Here is a 16563-nt window from a genome sequence, read left to right on the forward strand (position 1 = left end):
ATTCAAATTTAACTAATTTAAATTTAAATAGGTATATATGTAGTGGCTATTATATTGGGTAATGCAGATACAGAGTATGCATAACACTCCCTTCAACTAAATCAAAACTTGCCTCAGAACTCATCTCAACTGGAGAACCTTCCTCACTTGCTTCTGCCCATGAGTGTCACTTTCTCTTCCTTACTCTGTTCTGGTCCCTACTCCCATTCATTTTGGATTTGCTGACACTTTGCTTAAGAGCTATGTGTTTTATAATTACCTTTTGTGTTTGTAACTTTTTCTTTTCCCAACTAAAAAAAAAAAAAATTCCAGGATAGAGAATGTGTCTCCTGATTATTATCATCCTTCTCCACAGTGCCTTGTATGATGCTTAAATTTCAGAATGTGCTCAATAAGGCCATTTTACACCATGTACTTCCTTTACTGATTTCCCTGACAGGTGGTAATGTTTGCTCAAGACAGATGGTCCTTTTGGACCAGGATCAGCACTTACTTGGAGAATATTTCTACAATAGCCGATGACTTGTTCTTGTTGACAAGGGAAAGTTCTTTGGCTGTTACCCTCAATGATACTGAAGTCCACTGCCGTCTATTAAACGGAGCTGATTCCATCTCGTCTACAGATACTGAAATACCTATGCAATAAAGAAAGTCAGAATATTAGACACAGAATAGGATTCTCTAGCATCCAAGGACTGGCAGTAGTGAGCCTTGAGAGAATAGAAAGCCCTAGACCACCAGAACCACACTCCTCTACTGGTTCTCTCAAAAACTATAACCTTGGTCAAATGATTCAATATCTGGGTTGTAGTTTCCTATAAAATGAGAAGGTTAGACCAGATGATCTCTAAGGTCTCTTCCAGTTCCATCATTTTATGACTGACCTCACTGTGCAAACATCAGTTGGCCTTCCCCTGAACGTAAGTCTGTTCCAAAGTCACATTTGGAGTGAAATATTTCACTCTTCTGAGTTACATCCCAGGGGAAGTACAACTGGCATCTCTGTAGATTCAGGTACAAATTAGGTTCTACCTACATCCAAGTTTCTTCTGGCTGCTCTCTCTCCCCAAACTCTGAGGCACTGACCACTTGGTTTGGAGAGAGAGCTGGGTATACCTCAGGGTATCATATAAAGAGCAAGGGCTTTAAGTCAAGATAGATTTTACTTGAAATCATAACTTTTTTTCACCTGAATGAACAGTATAATCTTTTCAGTTTTAGTTTCTTCTGCTTAAAAAGGAGAATAATACTTACCATTACAGGTGTTTTTATATGGATTTAAGGAGATGATATGCTTTAAATACTAAGTACATTTTAATAGGATTAAGAACATTTTAAGTATAATATATTAGAATTGGCTTTTGTTAGAATTCTTATTATTTTTACATTTTAACCATCTTAACAACTGGGGGAAGTATAATGCACTTTATCTTTTAATTTATTCATTTGAGGTGGGGGAGTATGAGTGGGGGTGGGGGGCAGAGGGAGGGAGAGAGAAGCAGACTCTGCTGAGCAGGAAGCCTGACGCAGGGCTCGATCCCAGGAACCTGGGATCATAACCTGAGCAAAGGCAGATGCTTAACTGACTGAGCCACGCAGGCATCCCAGTATAATGTACTTTAAATTCAGAGGACAAAACCCCTATTCTGAAATTCTTTTCTAAAATCCCTTAGAGTCAAAGAATACATAAAGCCATGCTCCTGAAATCATCCAGTCTCTACCCATTAATCTAGGTTGTTTTTGTCCCAGAAATTACCAAAGGAGTTTTTGCCCTAGTAATTACCAAAGGAGTTCCAACCTTTGTCCAGAAGAGGTAAGATTAGAAATGAGCCAATAGTTTCCTTATTTGAAGAGTGAAAACTACTACTCACCGGTCTCTTGACTACCACAAAACATAACTGATCTGACAGAGTGCACGGTTCATCAGGTACTGCTTCTAACAACCTTGACAACAACGGAACACGGTGTGCTTGACCAATCAGCTTGGGCTGCCATTTCACACTAAAAGTCCTGTGATGCGAACTAAGTAATCAGCCACCCTAAAAGTCCACACCACTTTCCCACCTGTAGTACTTGTTCTTCCAATTCAAGCATTGTCTGAAAATAATGCTAATTTTATTGTTTTTGTTTACTTGTTAGTCCCCATATTGGAAGGTAACATAGAAGCCTCTCATGGTAAGGAGGTCTGACATTAGAGATAGATGCATCTAAGTGGGAGTTTGGGCCATTCCTAAAACTTAGATTTCTCATCCATAACAAAAGAAATTCCTTCATACTACCCTTATGAGGAATAAATAAGATAAAGAAGAAAAGACCCTGACACAGAATAAGTCATAAGTGTTGGTTTTTAATAATATCTATTTTCCTAGATAAAATAATCTTAATTTTACACATTTTTTAAAAATTATTTTATCTATTTGAGAAAGAGAGGACATGAAAGCAGGGAGCGAGACAGAGGGAGAAAAATCTCAAGCAGACTCCATGCTGAGTCCAAAGCCCAGTTTGGGGCTCAATCTCATGAGCCTGAGATCACTAACTGAGCCAAAATCAAAAGTCAGATAGATGCTCAACCAATTGAGCCGCCCAGAGGTCCCTCTATGTATGTTCTTTGAAGTAAACTTGAATGTACAAATAATATATATTTATTTACCTGTTTTCCAGTTTGTATCTGACTCACCAAACATTGTCAGCCCTTATTCTAATGAGAGAAAGACACAAAAGAAACAAACAGTTCAGCTAAACCCAGTCATGTAAAACTACAATAATGACCCTTTGGGCCAAGTTTAGGACAAAGGAAATACCGAACAACACTTTAAGACACTGTTTGGTACAACTGTGCTTCCGATGCAGATGTGGATATAAACGGCAGTGCTTCTACAGCAATCAATTCTGGATCAAAGGAAAAAATATAAAAGATATGTTCTCAAATTTATTTATAAAAAGGAAAAATCATTATTTGAGGGACTGAGTGTAGCTTTAAAAAAAAAAAAAGAGTTTAATTCCCAAGCCTAATTCCATGGTTTTAATTAATCTCGGCCAGAAATCCAAGAAAAGTTAGAATATCTATCTTGGTATATGGCTAGGGTAAGCATGCTTTATATTCAAGGAATGAGATAGCTCACACCCTGACCATACTTCCCTTTACAGAAGCAATACTGTTAATTTCTTAACAATGTGATTAGCACCCACAAAACAGATAAAGGTAAGAATCAGAATACGATTTTTGATAGACTCTGGTATCAGGTTAATGAGTAACTAGCTACTTTCTATAAGATATAGGGAGATGGCCTGGCCCAAATAGAGTAAAATCTATTGACTGGGGGCGGGTTCCCTGCTCAGCAGTGAGTGTGCTTCTCCCTCTCTCTCTGCTCCTCTCCCTGTTCATGCTCGTTCTCTCTCTCTCTCAAATAATAAAATCTTTATAAAAAATCTGTTGGCTTGCTGACATATACACAAATAATCATAGCACAAAGCTGAATGTGGTTAGAGGTAATGCGAGATCTAGGAGTAGGGGATCTGATTTTCTGGCTTGATGGAAGGGAAGGGAAGAGACATCAGATTGACTTGGGACTTACAGATGGATAGAATTTCATCAACTGAGGACAGGAAGAGGAAAGTATATCCCAGGTAGACAGAATAGCATTACACTGTCAGGGAGTTGAAATAGCATAGAACACTTCAAAGTAGTTGACTGTAGGAACATGGGTAGTTGAAGATAAGATAGGGAAATAATGGGGCTAGAATGGGAAGAGCTTTGGAAACCATGTTAAGGAGTTGGGGCCATATTCCAATGGTAGAAAGAACTAATCTGTGAGTGAGCAGAGATAAGGACTAGTCTTAACACGCCACTCCCTAGCACAGGGGACCTTCATGGCAAATCAAAAAAATAATTTCCCTGCACCCCACACCCACATCTCTAAGATAAGAGTTTTAGGGTGGATCATGCAAAGTCTCTATGGTGGAACACAGCAAGTTTCTGAACAAGGAAGTAACATAATGGGAAACATATTTTAAAAGCTGATTCTGGGGGTGCCTGGGTGGCTCAGTGGATTAAGCCGGGGTCTTCGGCTCAGGTCATGATCTCAGGGTCCTGGGATCGAGTCCCGCATCGGGCTCTCTGCTCAGCAGGGAGCCTGCTTCCTCCTCTCTCTCTCTGCCTGTCTCTCTGCCTGCTTGTGATTTCTGTCAAATAAATAAATAAAATCTTTTAAAAAAAATAAAATAAAAGCTGATTCTGGGAGCATCTGGGTGGCTCAGTGGGTTAAGCCTCTGCCTTCAGCTCAGGTCATGATCTCTGGGTCCTGGGATCAAGTCCTGCATCGGGCTCTCTGCTCATTGGGCAGCCTGCTCCCTCCCCCTTTTTAGTATCTTAAAAAAAAAAAGATACTAAAACTGTCGATGTAATCGAGGTTTACATTAGGCTGGGGGGGAATAGTAAGGTGGGAAAGAGAACTGACAATCCTTTTTTTTTTTTTTTTTTGACAGAGATCACAAAGATTTTATTTATTTGACAGACAGAGATCACAAGTAGGCAGAGAGGCAGGCAGAGAGAGGAGGAAGCAGGCTCCCCGCAGAGCAGAGAGCCCATTGCGGGGCTCGATCCCAAGACCCTCGGATCATGACCTGAGCCGAAGGCAGAGGCTTTAACCCACTGAGCCACCCAGGCGCCCCAGAACTGACAATTCTTAGAATAAAATGGTTTTAGGGGTAGAGAAGAAATCCACACCAGCGTTATTAAACTTAAATGATTAGATGTTGATGTCTTTTTTTTTCTTTAAAAAGATTTTTTTTTTTTTAAAGATTTTTTTTTTAAAATTTATTAATTTGACAGAGAGAAATCACAAGTAGATGGAGAGGCAGCCAGAGAGAGAGAGAGGGAAGCAGGCTCTCTGCTCAGCAGAGAGCCCGATGCGGGACTCGATCCCAGGACTCTGAGATCATGACCTGAGCCGAAGGCAGCGGGTTAACCCACTGAGCCACCCAGGCGCCCTCTTTAAAAAGATTTTATTTATTTATTTGACAGACAGAGATCACAAGTAGGCAGAGAGGCAAGCAGAGAAAGAGAGGAGGAAGCAGGCTTCCTGCTGAGCAGAGAGCCTGATATGGGGCTTGATCCCAGGACCCTGGGATCATGACCTGAGCCGAAGGCAGAGGCTTTAAACCACTGAACCACCCAGGCACCCCTAGATGTTGATGTCTTACTAGAGACAGTAAATATAGGAAGAAGTGGGAGAACAATGAGTTTTGCTTTACATGTGTTGAAATATATACATCCACCAAAAAAAAAAAAAAAAAAAAAATCCTAGTGATGCACTACAGGAAGCCAAAAATTCAAGGCTAAGATTACAAATCAGACTCTTGGGCCCTGGGTGGCTCAGTGGGTTAAGCCTCTGCCTTCGGCTCAGGTCCTAATCTCAGGGTCCTGGGATCCAGTCCTGCATTAGGTTCTCTGCTCAGCAGGGAGCCTGCTTCCTTCTCTTTTCTCTCTGCCTGCCTCTCTGCCTACTTGTGATCTCTGTCTGTCAAATAAATAAATAAGTAAAAAAATCTTGAAAAAAAGGTCAGACTTTTGGAAAGAAATGAACAGATTGTAACTTCTACTTATACAAAGTACATATCTCACTTAATTCTCTGAACCACTTTATAAGATTGGCTTTATTGTCTTATTTATATGATGAAAAACTAAAATTCAGAGATAGTAAATAACTTTACAATGATCTCTTAGTTATAAAGTAGCAGATCTGGGATTCAAATCCATATTCTCTTTGATTTCCAAAGTCAATATTCCTTCCACTACTAGTAATGAAAAATGATTAAAACCATCATTTTAGCTACAGTAGAAAATTGGGTAGCAAAATTTTTGAACCATCTAGCTGCAAACACATACAAACTATCTCTAGGTAAGAGTATAGTAGCACAGATCTTTTCAGAATGGTCAGCATCAAAGATAACAATTGGTTCTTTCAGTGAAACTTAAGAGTTATGTTGGGCCTACCCGAAATACTCTCCATTATCAATATTTTTATTTTTGTGGGCTTGAATTAAAGGTGTGATAGCTCTCCTTACATACCCACACTCTCATAGATGGAAATCCCATTCTCGGACTGTAGAACAATTTTGTTAATTCTAGAAATCTTGTTAGGAGTGAGAGGGGTAAAAAGGGGGATGGTGGTGCCTGGGTGGTTCAGTCACTTAAGTGTCCAACACTTGATTTCAGCTCAGGTCCTGATCTTGGGGTTGTGAGATCGTGCCCAACACTGGATTCGTGCTGGGTGTGGAGCCTGTTTAAGATAAGGTTCTCTCTATCCCACCCCTCCGTCCCTCCCCATTTTCCTTCCTTCTCTCTAAATAAATAAATAAATAAGAAAAGCATGTACTGGAAAGACCTATCTAGAAGGAGGTATTCAATTTGGGCTGCAAAATCTTTTAACATTTTTTTTTCCAGAGGCCCATTTGACTTTAAGATCCAACCCATTGCATTACTACGTACTAATAATAAAAAGCACTGTCACTTAGTGGACACTTACTAACCCATTTAATCCTTACTACAACCCTGGAGTTAGTGTTATTTCTAGTCAAAAACAAACAAACAAAAAACTGGTCCATTGAGGTTAAGTAATTTGGCAGAGGTCCCATAGTTAATACATGGCTCAGGCAGAAGTTAGTGTTCAGACTCCAAAACCCAACCTCTTAGGCCAAATGTATTCTACTGCCACTTCAGTTGTGATGGAGGAATTGCTGGACTGGTTGTCAATTGTGTGCAAGAGTTAAAGGAAATGGGTAAAACACAAATAACTAAGGTTTTTAGTCTCAGCGATTACAAGGACAGTGGTTTAACAAACAATAATGGGATAAAAGATAACTGTTTTCTAAGAAGGAAAATACCTTCAGTTTTAGATACATAGGACAGATTTTAACATCAAGAGGGAACCTTAGGAATCAAGTAACCAAGTCCCCCTTTTTACAGCAAGAGAACTGAGCCACATAAAGATCCAATAATTTTCCCCAACTCACCAGCTAGTTAGTATGAGAGCCAGGGTTCTAATTCCCAGTTCAAAGTTCTTTTATCACACTTGGTAGCTTGAGGTAGGATAGCTAAAGGTCCTATGGCTGAGTGGTAGCCTGGAGATAAAAATCCTTTAAACAAAGGTTCTTTAAAGTTTAAGGGTTGGGCGATGACTCACTGGGGAATTTGGTCCCAGGTATCTGCTTCCCTGAGCTACTGCTGAGGGTGAAGCCTATAGCTGCTCCAGGAAACCTACTTTATAATAAATTCATTTACAGACTTAACCTAACTAAGCAAATTGTCGTGCAGAATTCATGCTTGGAAGAAAGCAAATGAGCTGCCACTAATACAATCCTGTTCTTATAAATATAATCTCCTAATTTCATCATATCTTTCTCTCTCCCTCTCCCTCTCTACTACCCCCCACTCCCAGGAGATAGTTAATTGTGTAAGAGGTTGCCTGAACACAGCCTCAAAAAAATTAGAACAAAGTATAAACTCACTTGTTAAAAGAAAATGTATTTTAGAAACATATTGTAGTGTTTCAATTTTTTTTTTAAAGATTTTTTATTTATTTATTTGCCAGAGAGAGAGAGAGAGAGAGAGAGCGAGCACAGGCAGGCAGAGTGGCAGAAGGCAGAGGGAGAAACAGGCTCCCTGCCAAGCAAGGAGCCAGATGTGGGACTCCATCCCAGGACGCTGGGATCATGACCTGAGCCGAAGGCAGCCGCTTAACCAACTGAGCCACCCAGGCGTCCCTCTTTTCTTTTTTAATCAAAAATTCTTTGTGATTTGAATGTCAGGGAGCAACTAAATTAAAAGGAAAAAACCAACCCAAAAGAACTTCAAGGTGCAAAGGGAAACTTTAAACAAAAGCACATGAAATATGTTCCCACATAATGTTTTTTCAGAATATAAACTACATTTCTTTTTCTTTCTCTTTCTCCTTCCTTCCTTCCTTCCTAAGTAGGCTCCACACCCTGCATGGAGCCCAATATGGGGTTTGAATTCATGACCCTGAAATCAAGAACCGAGTCAAGCGTCAGATGCTTAACCAACTAAGCCACCCAGACACCCCTACATTTATTTCTGAGGCCATATATATATATATATGTATATATATATTTTAAAAAATTTTTTTTAAAGATTTTATTTATTTATTTGACAGAGAGAGATCACAGGTAGGTAGAGAGACTGGCAGAGAGAGAGAGAGAGAGAGAGCGGGAAGCAGGCTCCCTGCTGAGCAGAGAGCCCGATGTGGGACTCGATCCCAGGACCCTGAGATCATGACCTGAGCCGAAGGCAGCGGCTTAACCCACTGAGCCACCCAGGCGCCCCTATTTTAAAATTTTTTAAAAGATTTTATTTATTTATTTGACAGAGATCACAAGTAGGCAGAGAGGCAGGCAGAGACAGAGAGAGAGGAGGAAGCAGGCATCCTGCTGAGCAAAGAGCCCAATGTGGGGCTCCATCCAAGGACCCTGGGATCATGACCTGAGCGGAAGGCAGAGGCTTTAACCCACTGAGCCACACAGGGGCCCCATATATATATGTATTTTATTTTATTTATTTTTTAAAATAAAAACAGTGACTAAATTCACACACTTGGAAAAGCTTTTGACAGTTACTAGTTCTTTTTAACTTATTTATAATTTTTAGATATACACAAGTTGCAAAGATAGTACGAAAGTTCCCATGTAACGTTCACATAGCTTTATCTTGTATTACCACAGCACAACTATCAAAATTAAGACTTTCCACTAAAGGGGCACCTGGGTGGCTCAGTGGGTTAAGCCTCTGCCTTCGGCTCAGGTCATGATCTCAGGGACCTGGGATCGAGTTCCGCATCGCGCTCTCTGCTCAGCGCAGAGCCTGCTTCTCTCTCTGCCTGCCTCTCTGTGATCTCTCTGTCACATAAATAAATAAAATCTTAAAAAAAAAAAAAAGACTTTCCACTAAAGTGTTTCCTTCTTTCTGTTCCAGGATTCTACACAACATTTAATGATCATGCCTTAAGTCTATTCCAATCTCTATGACAGCTCCTTGGTTTTTCCTTGCCTTTCATGAGCAGGATACTTTTGAAGAGTACTGTTTAGGTATTATGTAGAATGACCCTCAATTCGGGTTTCTTTATTCCCCCAGTAGTAAGGTGTTTGCAATCTTTAGATAAGCTATCTAGCTGATCTCCGGCTAGCTGAAGCAGTCTCAGCCTGCTACTTCTCCGCCATCTTGACTCCTCTGATCCCCCAGTAGTAAGAACCTATACTCCTTGAACAAGTAGTTGATTCCAGAGCTGGGGCAGGGCAGATACCAGATGAGCCTGGGACATCTGACAACACTCCAAAAAAAAAAAAAAGGTTTTTCCTTTTTAAAATCTGATGTTTTCTCAGACTAGACTGAAGTTACAGAATTTTGGGGAGACTACTACAGAGCTGATGTGCCTTCTTCCTCTGTATATCCTGTCAGAAGGCACATGATGTTGGCATCTTGTTACTGGATGCATTAAGGTGCTGTCTGCCAGGTTTCACCTCTGTAAAGTTACTATGCTTACCTTTAGAATTCACAAATATTGGGGGGGAGATACTTTAATCCTATTCCTTCTTAAACGTTTACTCACTAATTTTAGCATTCATGGGCTGATCTTGCCTTCAGCAATTATTATGATGTTTTAAAGGGGATTTTCTATTGCCCTCATTTCTTTTGCATTTATTAATTGGAATTCTTCTATAAGGAAAAATTGTCCTTTCCCTCTTGTTTATTTATTCAGTCATTTATTTATATTAGGATAGACCTGTGGATATTTATTTTATTTTCTGAGTTATAACAATTCTTGGATTGTTTTATTCCCCGGCTAATTTTATTTTGTTGCTCAAATTGTTCCCAGCTTTGGTCACTTGGAGCACTTTCAGCTTGGCTCTAGTGTCCATTCAACGTGCCACTACTTTTTTTTTTTTAATGCACATTCTTACTTTTTAGCCCTATAAGATGTTCTAAACTCGTCTTTTATTTGCACATCCCCGGCCCTGAAATCAACCACTTCTCCAAAGAGTCCTGATTCCCTTTATTGGAGAAACCAAATCTGGGCATTACATGTGCTCACTGGTACTGAGATGTCACTGCTTCTAGCCTGTCTTGGGGGACAGAACCAGGAATATATGTATGTATATTAACTCACATATATAATACACATATATATTTTTATATTCATCTCTATATCTCTGTGTTGGTATGTATGTGTATATATATAGATACACACACACATAATCTAGCATCACAAGATTCATTCTAGCATTCCTTTTATTTTTATTTATTTATTTATTTTGAAAGATTATTTATTTATTTATTTATTTGACAGAGAGAGATTACAAGTAGGCAGAGAGGCAGGCAGAGAGAGAGGGGGAAGCAGGCTTCCTGCTGAGGAAAGAGCTAGATGCGGGGCTCAATCTCAGGACTCTGAGATCACAACCTGAGCAGAAGGCAGGGGCTTAATCCACTGAGCCACCCAGGTGCCCTCTAGCATTCCTTTTATTTGTAACTTCTTTCTCTGAAAGGGAGAAGCCTAACTCCATAGAATTTTGACACGAAAAATGAATTTCCAAAATTATGCCAGTTCCTATTCTTTGATATACCATATAATTTTTTACTCTCCCTCGAATGTTATCCCTTCCTCAATCTATTCATCTTTCAATACTCCAGGAAAGACTACCTCCTCAAAGAACCCTTTCCTGAACTGCCCTAGTCCTGTTCCCAATCAGTATAGGTCAGTCCCTTTATCTTACCATAATTTATAAATTCTACTTGTTAGAAAGATTCTTGAGATCAGAGGACAGGTCTAATTTGCCTTTTACACTCTTGGCATCTAATATATTGCTTTCTAAATAGAAGGAACTTTGTACCTATTTTTAATGAAATTGCATGAAGGTTTAAAATTTATCCAAAACACTATCAATACAACAGAATGAATGCTTATTAAACAGTCTTAAGTCTAGTTGTTGAGAAAGTATGTATCATTTTTCAGAACTGTGAATTAGCAATTTTACCTTATTCAAACTTTGAGATAAACTTAAGGGAATGAAAAAAAAAAATGGAACCAGTAAATAACTTCAAATACTGTACATAAAAGCCTCACTACTCAATTATTCAGCAACACTGTGTTAGGCAAGTCTAAGAAGTCTGTTAGAATTATCATTGCCACTGTTCTTGGAAGAGTTTAAGCCAGGTCTTTGTAGAAACATGTATCCAAGACAATAAGAAAATTGTAATAGGATGCCTGGGTGGCTCAGTTGGTTGGGTGACTGCTTTCGGCTCAGGGCATGATCCCAGAGTCCCAGGACCGAGTACCACATCAGGCTCCAATCTCCATGGGGAGTCTGTTTTTCCCTCTGACCGTCTCCCCTCTCATGGTCTCTCTCACTCTCTCTCTCTCTCAAATAAATAAATAAAATTAAAAAAAAATTGTAACAATGATCAAATTCCCAAGGGTCAACAAGCATGTAGATGTTTGCATCAAGACAAAATCACATCAGTAACATCTTGTCTCTTTTTAAAATCTCCTTTTAAGGATATTTTGTTCTTAAAAAACACTATGATACAGAGCCAGAGTAATGAAAAGGAGGTTGCATAATTCTGAGAAGCAATTTTACTTCTGGAAACTGTTCACCAAAGAATCAGAGCCACTTTCACTGGGCGCTTACGAAATTTACCCTTAGTGATTCACGCTTTACCACTCCAGAGAGAAGAAAAGAAAGCACACTTAGATATATCCCCTATCCCTCCCCCTTCACCTATGTCTGGGAAAAAATAACTGTCAATGACAGTCTACCTGAGCTTCCAACCTTTCCCTTCTGTCTTTACAAAACTTCCATTTCACCTCTACCTCGGACTTTGTCTCTATCTAAAACATCCTCTTTCTTTCTTTCTTTCTTTCTTTTTTTTTTAAGAGGTGGGCATGGGGAGAAGAAGGGGGAGGGAGAATCTTAAGAAGGCTACACACCCAACAGGTGAGCCCGACAGGGCAGGGCTCCATCTCACAACCCTGAGATCTTCCCCAGCCGTATCAACAGTCAGATGCTTAACCTACTGAGCCACCCAGGCACTTTCATGCTCACATTTCTGACATGTGTGTTTGTGTACACACATCTGAAATTTGTATATGTATATAGATTAAATAAATAATCCTTTTTTCTCCTCAATCTATCACCTCAACCTTGCTCCTACCTTCACAGACAAACCTTAGTCTCCAGATGTTCATTGTTTTCTTTTCCTCATCTTCCATTCATCCCTCTGATCACTTGGGTCTGGGTTCTACTTCTACCATCCTACCAATGTTCCTCTCCTAAAGACCTCCTGCTGTCAAACCCAAGGACTATGTCTCAGTTTTAATCATTCTCTGTTGCCATTTGAATTGAATAGTCTCTCATTTCTGAGGCTGTATTTCCCCTTGTTTTTTTGTTTTGTTTTGTTTTGTTTTTTCTTAACTGGAACTCTCCTGTTTCCATTCCTATCTTTCCAACCAATTTCAATTTCACTCTCCCTCTGCTGCTCACCTCTATTCCTAGGCATTACTGAAGGGTCAGTTTCTCTTCTCTCTTTGGGTGAGCTTAGCCACTCTTGAGTCATCAAAGGTCACTTACCAGATAATATTCAAAGCTTTTTGACTTCCAGCCCTAGAATTTCTACTGCATGAAGAACAGCTTCATATGCCCCATAAATCGATTACATAACAGAGTCCAAATCACATGTGTCACCCTCTCTTATCTCCACTCCTCGAATTAAGTTTATTTCACTACAAATAAATTTTCACCCAAGATGAGCTGGCATATACATTTTTGCTTTTATTAAATAAAATGAAGTATGATATAACAAAATAAAAGAAAGACTTACAAGCTCTTACTCTGCCTTTTTCTAATAGTGGAGACCACTGGCAATTTAGTCACCTTTAGTATCACACCACCTACCTTAGCGCGTCAAAAGTTCTACATAAAATGTCAAACATAGTGACATACAGAGGAGAGAAAAAGGCAGAGAAGCTAAGAGTATAGAAAATTGAGTAGAATCTAGCTGTTGAAATCTCACACCACTTACTAGGTATGTGATCTTGGGCAAGTTGTACTCTGTCTCAGTTTCCTCATCTGCAAACTGGGAATAAAAGAACCTACTCCACAGCTTTGTTTTGAGCATTAAAACAAGTTCCTATATGTCAAGTATGAACAACACTACCTAGCACCTAATAAATCCTCAAAATGTTTTAATGCTATTATTAATCAGTAAGCATTATTTTACATGCATACTTTCTTTCACATGTGGACTTTGCACAAACTTTTTCTCATATCTTTAGGCAGGCTCAGCTTATATCTCTTGATCCCTTGTCTTTCTTCAGACATATTCCCTGCTGTCTAAAAATGCTTTAGACCCTCCCTGGCCTTCGCTACCATTCCCAGCTAGAAATGACACTTCCTTCCAGATACCCTCCTTGAGCCCCAAGCCTAGGAGGTTCCTCTTAAGTCCCCAAAGTACAGATCTACTCCTGACACTGATTACACTGTATTTTTTTTAAAATCACACTCTATTTTACTCTCAGAACAGTGCCTGTTGGGTACTCAAGTATTTGTAAAATAAAGGGAGGAATACCAGGTGTTTGAAATTGTTTGTTGGATTCAACTGTACTTATAGGCTAATACTTTGGGGGGGGAAGTGAACAGCAGGCTGCATTTATTTATTCCAAGACAAATTATTTGAGATTATAATAAATCAGTGGATATAGCCATCAAAAAATGGTTTCTAGCACCCAACTCAGGAAGAATAATACTGAACCTTATCAATACAGATTGTTTTAGTTAATTCCCTCTGTTGCTATAATTCAGGTGTTTTCTTACAAATGTTTATTTTCTATTATATCTATTTGGCTTTCGAACCCTTAATTTAGTAGGTGACAACCTTGAGTAAAATGAGAATCACCTAGGGAGTTTGTTTTATTGTTTTTCAAGTATGATATTAATTTTATTCTATTTTCTGTATAACTTTAAGTACATAAAGGTGTATTTCCACAGGCCTCAGGAAATGGGAAGAAGTCACAGGACAATCTCTCTTCCCATCAAAAATGTTGCATATTTTGGTAAGTGTCCTAGGGAGAAAAACTGTAATTTACATTAGCAATGCTATGCAAGATTCTTTTTTTTTTTTTTTAAGATTTTATTTATTTATTTGATGGAGAAAGAGAGAACACAAGTAGGGGGAAAAGCAGGCAGAGCGAGAGGGAGAAGCAGACTCCCCACTGAGCAGTGACTCCGATGTGGGACTTGATCCCAGGACCCTGGGATCATGACCTGAGCCAAAAGTAAACTCTTAACTGACTGAGCTACCCAAGCATTCCTTATTCATTTATTTGACAGAGAAAGAGAGAACACAAGCAGGGAGAGTGGCAGGCAGAGGGAGAGAGAGAACCAGGCTCTCTGCTGAGGCTCAATCCCAGGATCCTGAGATCATGACCTGAGCGGAAGGCAGATGCTTAACTGATTGAGCCACCCACGCACTCCACTATGCAAGATTCTTATATAAAACTTAAAACCAGGCTGCAATGAAGATTTTAGTCCTCTGTTCAGCTCCCTAGACAGAAATAAAAAGCAGTTGAGTATGACAGGGCAAAGGAGGCAGTGAAGATGGAGGATAGGCATGGGAGGAGGAAGGAATTCCAGAATCCTTGGAATGGTGTGTTTTCTTTTTCTTTTCTTTTCTTTCTTTTTTTTTTTTTTTTTTTTCCTTGTTTAAGTCATCTTTGTAGGAAGGTGCTGGGCAGGGATCCCAGAGAAAGAAAAGGTCCAAGACTCTTTTCACTGGCCTGAGTGCAGGGCACTGCCACAGCACCTGATGCAGGAGAATCTCCTCTCTCAGTTTCAGGCAGATCCAGAATGGAATGCAAAATAAAAGGAATGCTTATAAAGAAACAATTTTTCTTAGAATGCTGGATGGCCAGGCTTCAGCCTTTGGTCCAGTGCAACCCCTGCCTCACTTGTCCACAGTGAAAAGTCCGTTTGGTTAGAAGAACCAACTAGAATCACACCAGCCTCTGCTACCTTAAAGCTAATTGTTAGAAAAAGATGAACTTGTGTGAATATTCTGATCTGCTGATTCCTGGGGATTGCTTAATTCTTCCCCAAACACTGTTTGTGGCTCAAATAACCCCCAAAGGCTGAAAGCCAAAACACACCAGTCTGGTGTAGTTTCCTTAAGAATGGACTGAGGGTGTGGTTGAGCTGACAGGGAAAACTGTACCTTCCTGCAGAAGATCAGCCGCTCTGCTGCCCCGCCCTAAATTTCAGCCTGAGGTATATTTTAGTGAGGGCAGGTAGCTGTGCTTCCCAAAGCAGAGAAATAGTTTAAGAGCAGAAAGGTAAAAGAAATCTAAAAAAGAACCATAACCATCTTTTTTTTTTTTTTTTAAGATTTTATTTGAGAGAATGAGAGATCGAGAGCATGAGAAGGGGGAGGGTCAGAGGGAGAAGTGGCCTCCCCGCCAAGCAGGGAAACTGATGTAGGACTCGACCCCTGGACTCCAGAATCATGACCCCAGCCAAAGGCAATCGCTTAACCAACTGAGCCACCTAGGCACCCTAAAAAAGAACGACCTTTTTTTTTTTTTTAAATTTATTTATTTGACAGAGACACAGTGAGAGAGGGAACACAGCAGAGGGAGTGGGAGAGGGAGAAGCAGGCTTCCTGCCAAGCAGGGAGCCTGACGTGGGGCTTGATCACAGGACCCTGGGATCATGACCTGAAGATACGAGCTTAAGGCAGCTGCTCAACAACTGAGCTACCCAGGTGCCCCAAAAAAGAACCATCTTGATAGAGATTTATCCCATGGTATGAAGGAGAGGGCAAAGAACCCAGTGGCCCTTTGCTTTTCCAGCAATTTCTGTCACTGTGGTTACCAACTTCTGCCCATTTCAAAGGGTCTTGAACCTCTCAGGGACTGGGAATTCATTAAAGTCATCACCTTCTGTAGGAAAGAGGACTTTCATCTCAGATTTGGCTCTGGCTGTCTCATAACCCAGGGACTTCTTGCTCAGGGAAATGCGGCAGCCGTCTGTTTTGTTGATGGAAAAGGCTTGACCCTTAACCCATGACCTTAACTTTGACATCCCTGCTGTTGATGATCTTCACAATGCCCACCACGTCACTGAACACCAAACTGAGTTTCTGACAGTTACCTACTATAATGGAGTTAATTTTGCCCTCGATTTGCAATGTCGTATTGACACTTGTACATGTAAGCCACCTGTTTCATCTCTGTGTCTTCAGTCACTAGGTTGGAAACATTCGTGATTTTCCACTCTCCAGGGAAGTTTGTTTTATTTTATTTATTTTTTTTTTTAAAGATTTTATTTATTTATTTGACAGAAATTACAAGTACACTGAGAGGCAGGCAGAGAGAGAGAGAGAAGGAAGCAGGCTCTCTGCTGAGCAGAGAGCCCAATGCGGGACTCGATCCCAGGACCCTGAGATCATGACCTGAGCCGAAGGCAGCGGCTTAACCCACTGAGCCACCCAGGCGCCCCGGG

General features: G+C 40.1%; 1 protein-coding gene across 5 annotated transcripts in view; it reads right to left on the bottom strand.

Annotated features, from left to right (window-relative positions):
• Positions 1 to 16563, bottom strand: part of LIMA1 (LIM domain and actin binding 1) — a 93070-nt gene that overhangs the window by 57657 nt on the left and 18850 nt on the right. For 4 of the 5 annotated variants that reach the window (XM_032348165.1, XM_032348164.1, XM_032348163.1 and 1 more), the window contains exon 2: positions 494 to 635. The exons of the other annotated variant lie outside the window; for it this stretch is intronic. In XM_032348165.1, the coding sequence (XP_032204056.1) occupies positions 494 to 612 (119 nt within the window). In that variant the 5' untranslated portion in view covers positions 613 to 635. The remainder of the gene's footprint in view (positions 1 to 493; positions 636 to 16563) is intronic. 5 annotated transcript variants of the gene reach the window in all.

Source organism: Mustela erminea, chromosome 6 (genome assembly GCF_009829155.1).
Source record: "Mustela erminea isolate mMusErm1 chromosome 6, mMusErm1.Pri, whole genome shotgun sequence".
In the NCBI taxonomy this organism is placed as follows: Eukaryota; Metazoa; Chordata; class Mammalia; order Carnivora; family Mustelidae; genus Mustela; species Mustela erminea.